Genomic DNA, 19,052 nt, shown 5'->3' with positions numbered 1-19,052 from the left:
AACTTATTTGTCTAGTTTAGTATCAGAGGGGTAGCCTTGTTAGTCTGGGTCTGTAAAAGCGGCAAAGAGTCCTGTAGCACCTTATAGACTAACATACATATTGGAGCATAAGCTTTTGTGGGTGAATACCCACTTCGTCAGATGCATGTAGTGGAAATTCCCAGAGGCAGGTATAAATGTGCAAGCAAGAATCTTTATACCTGCCTCTGGGAATTTATACCTGCCTCTGGGAATTTCCACTACATGCAGCTGAAGAAGTGGGTATTCACCCACGAAAGCTTATGCTCCAATATGTCTGTTAGTCTATAAGGTGCCACAGGACTCTTTGCCGCTTTCCCTAGTTTAGACATACCACATACCCTTTGGAGTTGATTAGATCATCCATATCAAAGCTAGTCATACTTTTTACTAGGTGTTCATTTTTGAAAGACCCACATACAAAGCAAACTGCATGCTTCTCAATTTAGCTGTGTCAGAAGCGTGAATGAACGAGTTTCTTCTGCCAGGATTTGAACTGTGGCTGCAGGGAGTCCAGGCATTCTAAATCTTAGCCCCCTACAGGTCTTAGACCACTATTCTGTTGATCCTATTATGCAAACCCTTACTGTGCTGTGGAGGGCTTATTACCATGTGTAGTCTGTTAAAGTCAAGTAAGTGTTCACATGAGTGGGCCCTATTTTGGCAATGGAATCATTGAAGAGAGGCATTCTTTGCAGATTCTAGAGTTACAAACATTATACAACTTTAATGACTTTGCAGTTATTCTTTCCCACCACCGGTAACAACAAAACATTGCATTTCCGCAGCATTTCTTGGGTGTCACATGCAGGTGCTCGTAGTAAGAATAAGTCCTGGTCATTTAGGCAGAACAAGAGTCCAAACCACCTTGATTAAGTAACCCTATTCACCAGCATCGTGTATAACGCTTCACTGTTAAAATTATTCTAAAATAATACCTCAGGTTAATCACAAAAAATAACACTTGAATCATAACAGAGTGAGTGAAAGAAAAATAAACACTAACTTCAATAATGTTAATGAATCAAATATTGTGTGTGAATGTTGGAGGTGAAAATCTGATCTACTTTCCATATTTAAACACTATCACTAATATTATTGTCCAAATTCTACCTGTCTTCGTCATGCAAGTGCTCCCGTTGTTCTCAAGGGAGGAGGACTTGGCCCAGTGTCTGTATGTGATTGTAAGAATATTAAGCATAATTTGTTAATATTTAAAAAATTTACTATTGCATTTTAGAGTGGCACAGAAGAGAGCCCCATATCCACCTTGTTATAATTGGACCTGCAGTAAGTTGGGTTTTTTTGTTTGCTTGTTTTAATTTATGTTTATTCACACAGATTATTTTAGTGGACAAATGAGACATTTTTGACACTTGTTTGCAAATGGAAACTGAGTTAATAGTGTTTGAACTTTTACAAAGACTCCAAGTACACCACCAAATTATTGCCCTGGCTGTTCAGAAGACGTTCTGAGCTGTGGAAGTCAATCAGATTCTAATTTTCCAATATCCAAAGCTCCCAGTGGTTCAATAGGATCTGATGATTTCCTGATAGCCTGAGGTAGAGAGCTACATTTAGAAGGGAGTCTAAGGATCTGCTTCCCATGAAGTTAAATGACAAAAGTGTGGCTTCATTCAGTGGGAGCAGGGCAGTCCTAAGTTATTTGTAATATGGTAGCACTTAGCAGTCCCAGTTAGTATTGGGGCCCCACAGTGCTAAACATTACATAGGTATATGGAGAGACTGGTCCTTGCCCCGAAGAGCTTACAGTCTAACTAAGGGGAAGTCAGAGTTGGTGTAAGGATCTCCAATCTGTATGTTCACCAATTTAGATGCCTAGAGTGAGACTCAGACCCACTTACTACCTTGTAACTTACACCTTATACTTCCTGGCCCATGACATCTGAATTTCGCTCACTGAGTGTAAGGATTCTAAGCTGGTCTATCTCACGGGCCTAAAGGCAAGAAATGAGCAGTATGGCAAGTGTACACTGAAGTAGCCCCCACCCGTTTTACTTTCACCTTCATCCAGCTCCTTGGCATACAAATTCTACCTATTTATAGTCTGATCCATTGATTTTTTTCCATTGACTTCAGTGGGCTTTGACTCAGGACCCTTTGACTAGCCAGCAATTCTAATTTAGACTTTATATGTCACCTCTGAATTTGACCGTCGGGCCAGATCCTCAGCTGTATGCAAACTGGCATACATCCCTTGACATCAGTGGAGCTAGCCCAGTTGACTGCACCCGATGGCCTTGTGTCAGTTTTGTAGATGTAGAGGACATTGTTGTGATTGGAGCAAATATACTCTCTCCAATTTGGAATTTTAAATTCTGTACATTCCCATGACTTGTTAATGATATTCATTGATTTCAGTCTCAGAGCAGAGGATTTAATATCACATTTGACTACAGGACCAACTTTTGGAGGGGAAAACTGTCAGTTTAACATTTGAATTTTAATATTTACTAGGGTATTTATACCATTGGTTTAAAACACAATCTCTATTGTAGACTCAAAAAGAAGTTAAAAGGTCAAATCTTGTAAATGAAATATTATAAATTCATATTTTGGTGTGAATATTTTATGAGCAGACGTTAGCCAACATTTTAAAAGACAGTAGTTATCATTTCTGAATTTTTTTCAGAGAGCCTTGTGTTATGAAAATGTTTAATAATATGGAGGTGATATCAAACACCTCCTATTCCCTGGCATACTTCTAGTAGCTATTCTGCAGCATTTAGGGCATACAGGATACTGCAGGCAAAGTGTACAAAGAGAGAGTAGTGGAATTTGGTGTGAAAGTTGCTAATGTGATACAAAAGACTTGTGTGACTGATTTTCTGTTAGTAATGTCTCTGCTAGATTTTTTTTAAAAAAGGCCTCAATTCAGCAAGGTATTAAAGCGTGTTCTTAACTTTAAGCACATGAATTGCTCAACTGATAGGGGGACAAAGTTAAGCACATGCTCCAGTGTTTTGTTGGGTCAGGGATCTAGTGCTTAGTACCTTGCAGAACTGAGCCCTTATTTGCTTCTAAAGTCTGTCTGATAGGTTTGTTTTAGGGTTATTTGTAACAAGATTAGGTTAAAAAAATCCAGAAAAAAAATTATTTCTTTTTAAGTCAGTGTCCCTTTAATCACCCATTTCTTCTTAACCGCCAAGAGATGTTTGTTGGTCTGTGCATCTGTTTGTTCTCAATGTGTCTCCTACCTATTCAACTGCAAGCAACTTCCTGATGGCTTTAATTCCCCCACTAAGTCATACGTCTTGCCACCTGCACATGCATAGTACTGCTCATGATAAATGGCAGGTGAAGATTTAGGTTCCAGTTCTGCCAACACTCATGCTTAACTTTACATATGAGCAGTCCCATTAACTTCAGTGGAACTATTAACCTATATAAACTTCAGTATTGTTTAAGTGTTTGAAGGATGTATCTCAAAATTTAGCTCCACACTACATTTCATATCTCAGCTGCTTGAGACGGTTTACCTTTAGTAACCAGAACAGGGCTCTTAACTAGCAAAGCTGAAAAGCTGAGTCACCCACTTAATTTTTAATAAGTATTTTAATAGCCTTCTCCTGCAATTATAAACTCGAGAGTCCGGCTGAACTGCAGCCTGTCTTATGATTTGTATTTGTCTGCTGATATGAAGTCTTCCCTTCCCCAGTTTTGGTGTAGTGCAGTTTCTGTTCCCACTGATTTTGCTGAGCAGAGGCTCATGTCTTTGTTTGTTTATTTTAATGCCATTTGTACTAGTCCGAATTTGCGCACAATTAGCAGGTGTCAGCTGGTACAAAACAACTTTAGACTTATTTCTGACACCAGACAGTGAGCACAGCACTTGAGCTGACAATGAAAATCAGTGATGTCTGTTTCACTTTTAGATTCTGAGTGCTGTAAAATTTTATTTGGAGGCGCTAAAGGGGAAGGTTTAGAATATTAACAAACACCTCAGGCATTTATATCGGTGTTTTGTTTCACAGACATGTGGCTCTTACACAATCCATATTTCAAGCTAAATACGAGTTTACAGCATTCCTAGAAATGACTTGCATATCTTTTAATGAAAGCGTTGGTTAATGTTAGACTGCAAATTTTACAATAGGAATTTCTCTTCCTTTTTTGGATTAGACTGGCTTTATACAGAGAAGGTGAAAAAGATATGGATACTATTAATACCATTAATAACTGTGATTTTTAAGTCTGTATAAATGGCCACTATACTTTTGATTGCCCTCTGTCTGAGTGAAATGCACCTTTTTTACAGTGTTGCCAACTCTCAGGATTTCATGATGTCTCACAATATTTCTAGTTTGTCCTAAAGCCCCAGCTCTTGGAATCATGTTTTAAAAAGATCATTTAAAAAAAGGAAGTTTCTAGCTGTGATGGGTAGTGTTCACTGGCAGTGGCACCTAGTGGTTAGGGCACTAGGTTTCTGTGTGTCCTGCCTTCCATGTCTCTTGCTAGCCACTGTCACTCCCCTTAGCGGTCTCCCTTTTGATATGTGTGGACTTGACCCTTGGCTCAGGTCACCAAGTAATCTTCTCCCCTTCTGGGGTAGCTTTCATCCTCCCCTGGCTTCCCCAAAGGGGTCTGTAAGTGAGGGGTGTTGTGCTCTTGGTAACAAGGGTGGTTGGTAGGGGAGCCCAGGCCAGGGTCCTCTAAGATGCGATGATGTTGAGCACCTAGGAGTGCCTTATGGCTGCCTCCTTAGGCCACTTCCTACCACCCACCACCCTGCCACATTCGTACAGGGCATGACACAAAGGAGTAGAGAAGAAGAGAGTAACCAAACCTTCTACCCCTCTGAGCTCAGCAGGCAGCCAGAATCTCCCCAGGAAAGGTTTCTGCAGCTCTCAGGATTGGTCGCTCTCCCTGCCCTGTCTGCATTTTTCTGAGCTGTCTCGCTCCCTAGTAAGCTCCTCTTCCAGCTGGAGCATGCTCAGTAGTTGGGGATGGGTGGGGGCCACCTGGGCCCAGAGATGCTCCTTAACCCTTTCAGTGCCAGTGTGGGGTTTATACATCCCATCGCACTAGCCCTCATGGTTGTGGAAAAAAAATCTTGAAAATGTGAACACAAAGTCTTAAAAATCGAGGATTTTTTTAAATCTGATTATTTTTAAGCCACCCTCCTGACTAATTAGGGTTTGACTCATGGTTTTTGGATGCTTGAGGTTGGCAGTACTGCATCCCTGTGCGTAGGGGCCCAGCACAAAGCCTACACAGAATTTAAGCCTGATTTTGAAGATTTAAATAGGAGTGAAGTGCTGCATAGACTTTGTGCTGGATCTCTTCAAAGGGATGAATTTTACTCTCTGTAATCTCCTTAAGGCTTCAGGCGCAGGGCCGGGAGAGAGATGGCTTTTAGCTGTTTGAGTACAAGATGATAAACTGAACTATTAAAAAAAAAATACGAGAGAGGGGTTTAAGAAATGCTCATCTACCCCAAAGACTTCCCCAGCACTTTTGCCTCCTGTGGGCCAGATGCTCCACTGCACTCATTCTCAGTGTTCTTTTTTGCAAGAGAATTCAGTAAGTTGTGACAATTTATCCACAGTAGCGAAAGTTTCACAACAGGATAGCACAGTAACTCCACAGTTAAACTTGCTGTATTTATTTTCTTGTGACCCTGAAAGCTTCCAGGTAACATGAGAAAATGAATAAAATCTGAATGGGCAAGTATGACTTTTTTTTCTCCTTCTTACTCATTTTTGTTCTCTTTAAATTTCACTACATATATTTCGATTAAAAATACCACTATCTTCCCTCTTTTATGTTTTCCTTTTTATCTTCATTTCTTTCCACTCTAGTACACCAAAAGATTTGAAAGTGAACTGGGGTGGAAGATAAATCTGGAGCAGGTATAATGCAGTTTGTGCTTGCGACTTGGAAGATGCATTTGCTCCTCAAATGAAGACTTTAGGCACTTCAGTTCTCTTTTTAAATTTGCTTCATTTTTTCATGAATTGAACATCATTACGATGAGTAACCAGAAGAGCCCAACATTAATATATGCAGCATATCCAGAGTGGTTGAATGATTGACCAAACTTTTACAACTCTTAAAACATTTTAAAAAATATATTTCCTCACACACACAGAAGGCAATTTTCTCCAAATACTATTAAAATATATTTGCACATAGGCGGGGCAACTAGAAATCTACATCTCAAAATAAATCTTAGCTGCATTTTAACTTTTATTGTAATTCCCTTATTTCCATTAACTCTTACACCACAAGATCCTGTTGAAGTCAATGAAGTTACTTGTAGTTAAGATAGTATTCATTGTGGGTATTTACAATCTAGCCCTTAGAAGTTATCATCACATAATAGGTTAATGTATTTTATTTTCTGTTTGTTTGCATTTGATTATGGCTTGGATCCTGCATCCTTCACTCACGAGTAGCCCTGTTTACGTGAATGGGATTGGTCATATGCATAACGGTTGCAGGAACAGGTCCTATAATACCATTCATACTCCTTTGCTTCTAGCCCCTCCACAACTTTTTTCTTTCCCCCCCGTTTCTATTTTTAATTATAAAGATACTTGAAACAGAAGGTGATTTTCAGCAACTCGGCCTTGCAAGGATAGGGGCTTACAGAATCTCTTTCTGAAAAGATAAAATCCTGTTGCAGAACTTTTGTTCATTTGAGCATTCCCTACTGCAGTTTCACCTCTTGTACTGCAATAAACCCCTCTTGAACCCTCTTTGACTATACCATGTAATTTTTAACCATACAGGTGGAAAGTACAGAATATTGTTATGTTTATGATGACATTATTTTTCATCAACAGCTATTTTTTTCATGTCTGACTTCTTCCCGTGCCCACTGAGACAGTTGTTGAGTTGAATATCACAGAATCTAGAGATGGAAAGGACCTATCAGGTCATCTAGCCTATATCCTAAATAATCAAGACTCTTCCTGACTGTATGTTTTCTAGTGGTTTTTGTAATCCAGTTTTAAAGGAACCTACCGATGACGCTTCTACCAATTCAAGCACAAAATTATTTTACAGGCTCCCAGACCTCATTATTGGGAAGATTTCCCTGTATACAGTCTACAGTTTTCTTTTCATCACATTTCTCCTGTATCCACCCCCACAATCTTCTGCTATAATAAATATTTTCCCTCCATCTTTGATGTTTACAACCTCAAATAACTGTAGATTTTTATATCCCCTATCTCTTAGCAGCTTAGTCAGTCTGTGTGTATATATATATATATATATATATATATATATATATATATATATATATATATATATATGTGTGTGTTGAATATATATATATTATATATATATATTCAACACTTCCAATATTTCCTCTTTGTTTAAAACATCCTGCAACTGATATGGCAAATAATCTCTCAGATGCACATCAAAAGTAGTCCCAGAAATCAAGATGGTATTTGCATAGAATGCATTTGTAGGACGTATAGTCCTATACTCATGTGGACATTGAGTATAAACTTTGTGTGGTTATGTTTTTAATAAGTTTATGTTAATGGCTTTAAATAAGTAGCTTTGAAGCAGCTTGATTTTGAGTCTTGATAGAGTGAAATAACCTCTCACCCAGTATCCCAGATGTTGTGACAGTTCTGAAAATTCTTATTTATGAGACCATGTCCATCTGGGGAAGTGTAAGCACGAGATGTGTGAATGGGTAAGGAACTACTTTTGTAAGTTAAAGGACAATGGGCCATAAGTTATGACCAGGAAGATAACAGGCCCCAGTAGACAAGAGGCATTGAAGAGTTTCAGCTGTTCACCTAAACTCAAGGTGTTGAGATCATCTTGACAGAGTAATCTTCTGTTTTTCACTCAATGTAACTTATTTGGGGCAAACATAGACTCATGGAGGTGTCTAAGAAAATGTATCCTGAAAAGAGAACCTCAAAAGCGGTCCAAGAGTCAGAATGACATTGCCTAATTGAAACTGGACAGTGCAGTTGAGGTGGGAGACCTGTGGTTCCCTGATCTGATCAGAAGAGCACAGAGGCGGTCCTGTGCGATCATACCAGCCATACAAGATGAGGTAACTGAGGAAGAAGCGTGCTCCTCTCCAGGGCCCCCAGAACAACTACTCAAGGGCTGATACTGCAGCTTCCCTTACCAAAGAAAGCAGAAACAAAGACATCTCAAACCAGTCAGCTGACCCAAGAGCAACACCCACTAGCATGACAGTACCTGAGCCAGAAGACACTGCCTGGTTGCCCAAACTGCAGTTCCTGACTGACTCTGAAGCTCAACAAGACATGCAAGCTAAAGAACAGATACTTTTTCTTTTTCTAAGTAACTTTATTCTTTCTGTTTCTTTAACAAGACATTTCAACATCTGTGCAGGGATGTCTAATAAGAAAGAGCTAACGTAAACTTTTTAAAGCCTGGATGTGTATGTATGTGGCCACTAATAGTAATAGCACATGCATATAAGCCCATAGTGTAAGCTGCCACTGGGTATTAACTAACATAGGTTTGAAGTAAATCTTACCATAGATCGTTAAGTCAGCTGGGATACATAAAAATTTATACCGTAGCCCATTCTTTCCACAAGGGAAAGTATAAGCTGCTAAAACTCATAGGAGCAGGCAAATTAAATAAGGCATTTAGTCATTGGTGTTAGGTTAACTTTGTGGTTTGTAATAACTTGACCAATTGTTGGTCTTAAATTATACTTTTTGTTGTTATCTGATTTTAAGTTGTAGCATTATCAATATCTTGATTGACTAATTCAATTTATATTGTAATATCAATATTATCATATTGTTAATACTTGAGGGAAGTATGCTGGGGTTCCTCTTGAGACTTCTTCCACTCAGTTCCCCAAGAACTCAGTTTGACTTTAGTTTCATCACGTAGGTTCCTTTATTCTGCATACTGCAAAGCTACGCTGAGTTGATTAGACTTAAGCATATGGGATGGATATAGGGCGTACCATACATCCAAAGTTACACAGCAAAACTTTTTCTTAATTGCATTTTTACCAATACTAATAACACGTGCATTTTTAACTGTACATTGAATTGCATGCTTTTGGAGTCGCTTGGTTACTTTGCAGGAACCCGTTTTTGTAGAGCATGATTTGTTCACACATTGTTTATCACAACCTTCTTTTTACCTTGTTATAGGTTTTAGGCTTATTTTGTTATTTTGTTTATTGTAAATGATTCCATGGGTGTTCCTCCTTATTGTAGGTAGTGCAGACATTTTGTTTTTAATCTGATTAATTTACCTTCCCAACTTTGTTTTTTCAAGAAATGAAACCTTACCTATGTCCAATTGCTTAAGTTAAGCCAGGCGTACAAAATATAAGAAATATATATAAATATAAATAAATATATAGTTTTTTAGTTATTAGTACTTTTGAATAATTGTAATGACACACCAAATTGATTTTCTATGAGCAACCGGCAGGGAGGTAAAAACAAACCTAAATTAAAGGTACTTTAGTTAAATATTCACAGAACACTGGATTCAAGTCCTAAAGAAACCCTTATTATCATTACACATTTGTTCACGTTCTTATCATGTGCTATCTTTGTTAGGACATCTAAAGTAGCAGGAGACAATTTATTCATTAAAATGTAGAGTACTCCTGGTCTAGCGGTTTTTCCCTGCTATTGTGTCAGGAGACATGGGTTCTAGTCTTGGCTACTACTGACTTGCTGTGAAACCGTATACAAGTTGCTTCTCTGGTCAGTGCTTCTATTTCTTCATCTGGAAAATTGGGGATAACAATATTCCCAAACATGTAGGAAGGCTCGATCTGTTGGAAAGCTTAATTTATTAAGATGAGTAATCACAGAAAGATCTTTGCATGTAAAGGTGCTGGAGAAGCACAAATTATTAATAGTTTAACAAACAGAGAGGACCTAGCATGCTTATATTCACTTTCAAGGTTCCACAGTCAATCCCCACCCTATCTATCGTCTCTCGTTTACTATCAAGCTATTGATGCTCGCCTTTGAGGGTCCCATGATGCCAGCCTCCCTTTGGCCCCTTTCTAAATTTTCAGTCAAGCACCTTTGTGCTTTCTCCTATGCAGTCCCACGTGCTCGGAAGGCATTCCCTGTAAACATCCTCAAAGCTACCTCATTATCCAACCACAGATCCCTCCTCAAAACTCTCCTTTACTATGACGACTACAAAATATTTGAGAATGGTTAGGTTGTTGGTGTGCAGAGACCACGGCCTATCATGCTGACCCGTATCATCTCATTGTTCTCTTGTATGCCCCCATCTGTCTGTGCCCAGCTGTTGTCTAGTCTTACTCTTCCATTGTAAGCTCTTAGGGGCAGGGACTATCTTTTTGTTGTGTTTGTACAGCATCTAGCACAGGACTATGGTTCCCAGGTTATTAGGACTGCTAAGTGCTCGGTAATAAAATTAATTAATAGTTAATAATAGTCTCTTCATCTAACTCACCTCACACAACTTCCAGCTTTTTTCTCCAGCTGCTGGCAAAGCTGTCTTAAGGAAGGATCTGTAGTGGTGTAGATCCATCAGAAGACATTAAGAAATATTAATTGTTAGCTATGTAATGGAAGAAGAATCTAGAATCACAAGATTCAGATTGTGGTTGATGAAGTTGTTGTAAATTTCTTGTAGATACTCATTACAGACATACTGAGCTCTTTTAAAAACAACATTTGTATTTTGAGTTCTTTCCAAAGCTTGGCCTTAAAGCTACTGACCATCAAAACCTAGCTGTACAAGCCTGCTCAGTAATTGATCAGATCTGAATATGAGGTCACCCACAGCTGTGAAACTAAGGAAGTCTTCTTGCACTGTCACTCACATTCTTTACACTCTGAGCAAAAAACTATGCTTATTGAACTTGCAGGCATAGCTTTTGACTGTCTCTAGCACTCAGGGCAACATGTTGACAGACTGCAAATGTACTATGAGCTCTGCTTTCTACAAAGTTTAGACCAGGGATAGTGGATTATTTTTTTGTCAAGGTATAATCAAGGTCCAGACTCAGAGAAAATAATATAAAAATAACAATGATGATGATAAGTAGTAGTAAATAAAAAGATTTTGGGGTCCATTCAAAAGCATCTGGTCATCCAGATTTGGCCCACGGTCTGCCTACTTACTACCCCTGGTTTAGACAATAGCAGTAGTCTTATCAAAACATTCTGGACCATTTCTTTAGTTTAAGTTCATTTGTAAACGGCAGGTGTTTAATATAGTGTGTTTGCAGACAGTCCCTCTGGATTTTGATCATGCTAGGCCCTGTGCTGAAGCAAAGACATCTTCACTGTTGTGAAATGTTTGATCTATGGCTGTTTTCACAGTATTGAACATATCTTAGAGACGATTCTTGCCTGTCAGCAAACTAGTGTCTCCCTAATAGCCTAACTCAGCCTGTTAGATGTGGTTTCTTACTCTCTCTGCATCCACAGAATTTTCATTTTGCCTCATCTGCACTTACAGAAACTGTTCATACAACAAAAGCTCAGTGATATATTATGAGATGTGAAGTCCTCAACGGCTTTCCTGTTTGTTTGGTTTTTTTTTTGCAAGGGGGAGTTGTTTAATAAAATGCACTGTGTGACTGATGACAACTCTCACCCGGTGCATCATTAGGGAACACAAGATAAAATGTTACAAGAACTCTTTTGGCTGTATGAGGAATCTGACTGTGGGGGTCTTTTGCACTGGAAGTAACTTTCTGAGACCAGTAACTTGAATGCTGCGGCTACGAGGTTTCTTGGCATCCTGCAGAACTGATTGGCTCAGAAAGCACTAACATTTTTGTCTGTGTCTCCAACATCATTTCAGTCATGTTGCTACCATGCAACTTAAACTTATTTCTATGGGGATAGGGGTTGGATGTCTGTGCACACACAAGTATTTGAGTGCTGCTTATATTGTAATCACTACCAATAGACAGGTTTCAGAGTAGCAGCCGGGTTAGTCTGTATCCGCAAAAAGAAAAGGAGGACTTGTGGCACCTTAGAGACTAACCAATTTATTTGAGCACAAGCTTTCGTGAGCTACAGCTCACTTCATCGGATGTATTCAGTGGAAAATACAGTGGGGAGATTTATATACACAGAGAACATGAAACAATGGGTGTTACCATACACACTGTAATGAGAGTGATCAGGTAATGTGAGCTATTACCAGCAGGAGGGGGGGGGGGACCTTTTGTAGTGATAATCAAGGTGGGCCATTTCCAGCAGTTGACAAGCACGTCGGGGGGAGTTATTAAACATGGGGAAATAGTTTTACTTTGTGTAATGACCCATCCACAATGCATCCGATGAAGTGAGCTGTAGCTCACGAAAGCTTATGCTCAAATAAATTTGTTAGTCTCTAAGGTGCCACAAGTACTACGAATAGAATTACTTCTCCAGAACAAAAAGTGTTTTCTAAAATACTTTGGGTATGTGTTTCATACTCTGTTCTATACAACAAAGTACAATATTTATCTGACAAACTCATCTGTAGACAGTGTCCTTCATAATAATTATGCATTATGTGCTCATTCTAGAAAGAGAGCTAAAACATTAACATGGGGGCAAAAATTAAACCCTACTGTCCCCACATTGCTTTAAAATACTGTGTTTTGCACAGTCTCGTAAATCAACTTAATCAACTCATGTTTAACCAAAAAACAAAACCAAAACAACAACTACCCAACTTCTGTTCTTCTTGCTCATCTGGTTATGATTTCCAAATGCCTATTTATAGTTTTTTTTCAACCTACTAAATGAAAATAACAGATTTTGTTAGTCTTTGTAAATAAGCCGGCTTAATTTCCCACCTTTACAGAAGTGTTTTAATAAATCTAGAACATTCTTCCCATTATAGTCACACATTTTAGATTTTTACATTAGTTTTCAAACAGATTCCTCCACTAATGTTTTAAATGTGTTTGATAGTGCAGGGCTCAGTTGTGAGCAAGGGGTGGTGATGGTCCAAGAAGTCACTTTACTTTCCCTCACAGGTAATTCAAATGGTCAGATCCTGAACAAAGGGCTACTGCTGGGCCACTACCCGCCTCTGAATTTCAGTCCCTGTTCAGCGGGGCAGCTTATATGTGCCCTGCTCCCTATTAAGTCTGGATTACAAGGTGGCAAACCATCCCGCAGTTATTAATATTTTGTATTGCAGTAGCTCTAGAGCAGTGGTTCTCAAAGCCGGTCCGCTGCTTCTTCAGGGAAAGCCCCTGGCGCGACGGACCGGTTGGCCCACGCTGCTTCCCGCAACCCCCATTGGCCTGGAGCTGTGACCCGCAGCCAGTGGGAGCCGCGATCAGCCGAACCTGGGGACGCAGCAGGTAAACAAACCAGTCTGGCGCGCCAGGGGCTTTCCCTGAACAAGCGGCGGACCAGCTTTGAGAACCACTGCTCTAGAGGACCAACCTGAAATCAAGGCCCCGTAGTCTCAGATGATGTACAAACACATAACAAGAGAAAATCCCTGCACCAAAGAGCTTCCAACCTATACAGGCAAGAGGAACAAAGGGTGGGAGAAAGGGAATATCATCATCATCCCCATTTTACAGATGAGGAATTGAGAACCAGAGCAATTACGTGGCTTGCCCAAGGTTACAAAATCTATTGCCAAGATGAAAATAGAACCTAGATCTCCTGAGTCCCAGCCCAGTGCCTGAATCATAAGACCATCCTTCTTCTCAAGAACTAAACATGAATCTACCAAATATGGTTTTCTATAGCACGATTTTAAAATCTGACTTCTATCTTAACCTTATAGCATATTTTTGCAAATATTGAACTGTGGAAATTTATATTTTCCTTTTAGGTGTTTAATGTGTATGTTGTACTGCTACATAAAGACATATGACTGTCTATGTGTTTCTTTATAGGTTGATCCACAGTTTACAAGTGAAGTCAATGAAAAAATTAATAGGTAAGCAGTTATGCTCCTTACCAGTTTAAAAAGAAGCAGAAAGTTAATTCTAGCCTTTTATTGTCTAGATCTGTGTGTGCGCGCAAATCCTTGTACCTTGTGTGCACAGTTGTCTGCACGTCTAACAAACTAATTCTGGTAGTTTGTGTACAAGGCTCACATATAAAATATTGCACGTTTGACTTTTCCAACAGGTAAGTAGAACTCTGTATGTTGTTTTGTGTTAACTCGTATCTGATTTAGAATTAGATTTCTGCCATTTATAATTCACGTGGATATTCTCATTCCACTCTTCCCCCTTGTTTCTGCAAGATCTTACATGCTGTTGGTGGGTGGACAAGATAATCTGCGTTAACTCTTTTCTGCCTCTAGTTTACATGTTTTCTGATTGAAGGGTGTACATTTTGGGAAACAGAGATTTCTTCTGCAGTGCATAAGAATCGCCTGGCTGGAACAGAACAAGAGAGCAGTTTCCTCACTGTGTTAGCCAGTGCCAGATGGACAGTTAAGAATCAGCACACAGCGTATGTGCTCTGTAATATTCTCTTGCAAGAGAAAATTTCTTCCTGGTCCTTACTGAGTGGATAACTCAAAGGGTCTCTTCTGGGCTTTTCACTGATGTTATTTTAAGTTACAGTGCTACTCTCTACTGTCACGCAGTTTATATAGTCATTTACATCTGGGCAAACTGGGTGTAAAATGCGACAAAATTAGAATGGTGGCATTTGGCAGTGTGGTCTAGCAGAGAGTGTGCTGGACTGGGATCCAAAAAAATGAGGGATCTAGTCATAGCTCTGTTATTGACCTGCTGCATGAGCTTCTGCACATCACTTCCCCTGTTTCCCCCTCCCCCTCTTTGTCTGACCGGTAAGCTGTTAAGGCCCCAGTCTCAGCTGATGTCTCTAGGCACTTCTGTAATACAAATAATAGCTAATCATAATATTCAGTTCAGGTGGAGAGCACTACACAAATGCTAGTAATAATAATACATTGTACATGCGGAATCTTTTATCGAAGCATCTATTAATATTAATTAAGACTCATTATATCTCTCTTGTTTTTCCCATGGGCAAATCATTGGGTATGTCTGCAGAGCAATCAAAAGTGTGACTGCAGCTTGTATACGTCTGCCCATGCTAGCTACCCATGATAGCTTTAATCTAGTTCAGTTAGCTTCAGTATGGCCTGTTCAAGCCCACCCGATCTCCCTGCATATGTACTCGTGATGCTAACCTATGTTGTGCCACTGCATCTTCATCGTAAGTGGTACTCGGGCTAATTAGATTAAAGCTAGTGTGGATATGCCTACATGAGCTGCAATCATCTCCAATTGCACTGTGGACGTACTGATACTTAGTGCAATCAGAACCATGATTCCTGACAGCCAGGGTTGTTTTAACCTCTAGTCTATACCCAGCTACCATAAATTCAGGGGAAAAGTCCATAGTGCATGCAGTAGGAACTGTCCTAATTATTCACACTTTACTTCCAGGACACCTGGGGTACATTTGTTACAGGAGATACCTCAAGATGATCTTCACGCTGCTGTGAAAAGATGCTTTGCAGTGGTGAACAGCTCCATTTCAGAGGGGATGTCTGCTGCAATCCTGGAGGTAGTTACATCCAAGTGTTGAATGTGTGCAGCGTGTGAATCTGAAATTGCTTTGTATCTCTTGAAATTTATGCCAACATTCCTATCCATATTTCAAAGCCAAAGCCAGTGAAGGCAAAACCAAAATGTTTTCTTCACAAGATTAGATTTTTTTAAAAATTAAAAATGTATTGAAATACTACACTTTTATTTTTTAAAGACAGGCTGTAATTTAATCAAGCCTGTTAAATTAATATTACAGAACCTTAGGTAGGATGATCTGGATTTCTTGTGGCTGTCACATACTCCTGGCTTAATATCCGACTCCTTATAAAATTGCTAGAAAATGCTTTATTATTACATCATGATACAGAAGCGAGTCTGAGGCTGGATTACTGAAGTGATAAATAAATGAATGACAAGCTCATTTTATTAATTTGCCATATTGGTGGCAAAAAAAAAAAAATCTCAGGTTTATTTCATACCAGTCAAAGTGGGGTCCTGCTTGCTCTCATGTGTCTCCTACAAAAAATCATAATTTACTCAGGCTCTGTCCACACTTACGGCAGCATGTAGAAGACAGGCACTACATGTGCAGCTACATGCCACAGCGACAGGCAAGCTGCAGCCATACTTGTCCCTGCTCTGCTGCCAAGGCCTTTCACTGAATCGGGACATAGCACTTAAGCAGGACACGACAAAAACAGCAGGGTAGATGTGGGAGACGCTGTGTAGGGTGTATACCCTGGGGCTTCAGGTATGTAGGGCACTCTACTCACCTAGACCATGCCTCACCATCTGCAATGCTATTTATACCCATGCTAGCTGGGAGTGCCGAGTCTATACTCTACATGCTGCCATAAGTGTAGACATACCCTAAGGCCTGGTCGACACTGAGGGGGGGGGCGATAAGGGGGGGGCGAGCTAAGTCGGTCTAAGTTACGCAACTTCAGCTACGAAAATAGCGTCGCTGAGGTCGACAAACTTAGAGCTACTTTCCGCGGTGCCTTCAGTGCGGTAGATCGACTGCCGACGCTCCCCCATCGACTCTGCCTATGCTTCTCACTCCGCTGGAGTACTGGAGTCGACGGGAGAGTGCTGGGCGGTCGATTTATCGCGTCTTCACTAGACACAATAAATCGACCCCCGCTGGATAGATCGATCGCTCTGGAGGTAAGTGTAGACATGCCCTAGGATTGTAAGCTCTTTTGGGGAGGAGCCATCTTTTTGTTCTGTGTTTGTATAGTTCTTAGCACAGTGGGGGTCCTGGTCCATGACTGGAATTCCTACTAATTTACTATTAGTAATAATAATAATAGCAAAACTCCTATTGCTGTTCCTAACGAACTATAGCAGTTTTCACTTGTAGAATGTTTTTCATTTGTACGTATCAAAGTTCTTCATAAATACTAACTAATTATGCTTCATAAGACCTCTGCACGGTAGATAAATGTTAGTTAGGGAGCATGTCACTCGTCACTGAACTGCAGCCACCTCTAGGGTGGAAGGCAGACACTGTTTGACCGCACACAGTAACATTATGTGCTTATTGCACAACCTATTAAGACAAGAAGCAGTACTGCATTTGAGCAAGGGCTAAAGAAGGTTATGACACTTCCAAAGTTTTCGTTATTGAGAAATGCTGGAGAATACCAACAGCATCTTATCTCTAATTTGAGATCTAAGAAGAATCAAGGAACACCAACCACATCCAACTGAAATTATATAGGGAAGTTAAGTAGGTGGAATATTATTATCTGAATCTGAATTTGCCAGGGTGTCAGAGTTAACATGTAAAGTGCTTTGAGATCTTTAGTTCCTGAAGTGGTTAGGAACTCGGTTTAGGTCTCCTCCAAAAAACAGCAGCACAGTAACCCCAAGCATCATGCCAGGGCAGTGGTTCAGTACTGACTCAAAGGAATGAGTGCGACCTGCCAAGTCACCCCCCCACCACCACCTCCTGCAACACTTGCATGTTTCCTTTAAGGTCTCTCATCTAAGAGATGACCAACACTCAACCTGATTTATCTAGTGAGAGAGGGGGAGAACAGAACCTACATGGGGATACAAGATCTCAGTGGGTCTCCCACAGAATCTGGTGATTCTGCTAGGGGTAGGAATAGCTTTTCCACAAGGGTGGGGACCGACACGGTAATTTGTAATAATCTCCACAAGGATTTTCTGACTAAGATTTCCAGTCCCCTCCCTCGTTTTAATGTGGGAGGGAACAATCTGGCCTAGCAGGCGGGTTAGTATCTTAACAAATGTTTGTTGAGTGAAAAATGTAAGACAGTGTGAATTTACTCGAAAGAAACTATTGACCTCAGTTCAGGGATTATTGATTTTTGCTCTGCTTTGTTGAAGGCACAGTTCTGACAAGGTTTAGTTCTGATGCCCGAAAGACTAAATCAGTTATTAGCAGGATTCTGATAAAGGTTTGTGTGTGTGAAATAGAATATCACTACTCTATGCAGCTTTTCATAATTGCACTACTAAAGAATCGAGTAGCACTTCAAGGGGAAAACTGCCTTATTCTAAATTTCTATTACATAGCTACAGTGAGTAAGTTTCAAGGTGCAGGGCTGCCACAAAACCCCTATTCTCATTGAAAACCAACATATAAATAGAACAGTAAGTAAATGGCTTCCCATTTATTACCCTGTCAGTACACTAAACCACACAAAACTACTAAGCCAAAGGAGCACTCCTTGCACCAGTGCACATTGTCTTTGTCACACATCTCACTCAGTCACTCACAATGTTAATTTCTTTCTTCCTGGGTGTCTGCCTCCCGCTGAAAAATTGTATTTTGGATAGATAATCCCCCAGATGCTTTCATATACATTTCTCCATATTGAATTTAATTTTATTTCCTACTCATACAGTAGATCTTTTGGTATTATTTTTCTACCCTCACTGGTGTGCGTAGCTGCTAAACATGGCCCAGTTTAGTACTGTTTGTAGTTTAATCCACTTACAGCTATTTTGCAGAGACTCGCTACACTGAAAATGGAGGGCTAGTCTTCTATTTTTGTAGTTGCTAAATACACTCAAATAACCTGTGAAATAATTGAAGTGAAGAATGAAACTCCCTTCTCTAGGTGCAAGAATTGACCCGTAATAGTTTGTCTGTCATTTTGCTTGTACATGATGCTATTTAAAGAGGTATCATTCCACGCATTTTCCATCATTGTATTGATGGGATAATTTCAAAGCTTGTAGTCAATTTTGGGTTGTGTTCATGCATAGTCATGCATTAAAAAATGTATCTACTTCCAAATATTCCAAACCGAGCTTGTTATGACTATGGATTGTTTTAAGTTGGCCTCTTCTTCTTGTGTATTTTGATGCTGTATATGTTTATTTTGCTTTCTATTCTGGAGATGAAATAAGACAGCATCTGTTACTATTTCTGCTTCCACCGAATTTCTTTATATATATTATTTTACCAAAGTTTTCTTTGTGTTGTTAAGAAAATGCTACTTGATAAATAGTTACAGTTACAGTTGGGATAAATAGGATCTAATATCCTTACAGTTGAGAT

General features: G+C 39.7%; 1 protein-coding gene across 2 annotated transcripts in view; it reads left to right on the top strand.

Moving 5' to 3' along the window:
- Positions 1-19,052, top strand: part of GLT1D1 (glycosyltransferase 1 domain containing 1) — a 90,467-nt gene that overhangs the window by 51,886 nt on the left and 19,529 nt on the right. For both annotated transcript variants that reach the window (XM_084649109.1, XM_084649108.1), the window contains exons 8-10: positions 1,259-1,308; positions 13,874-13,917; positions 15,410-15,530. In XM_084649109.1, coding sequence (XP_084505235.1) covers positions 1,259-1,308; positions 13,874-13,917; positions 15,410-15,530 — 215 coding nt within the window. The remainder of the gene's footprint in view (positions 1-1,258; positions 1,309-13,873; positions 13,918-15,409; positions 15,531-19,052) is intronic.

The sequence above is a fragment of the Lepidochelys olivacea genome (genome assembly GCF_965140295.1).
Source record: "Lepidochelys olivacea isolate rLepOli2 genome assembly, chromosome: 15".
Lineage (NCBI taxonomy): Eukaryota > Metazoa > Chordata > Testudines > Cheloniidae > Lepidochelys > Lepidochelys olivacea.
Note: the sequence above shows the minus strand (reverse complement) of the source record. Positions and strands in the feature narration are given on the sequence as shown.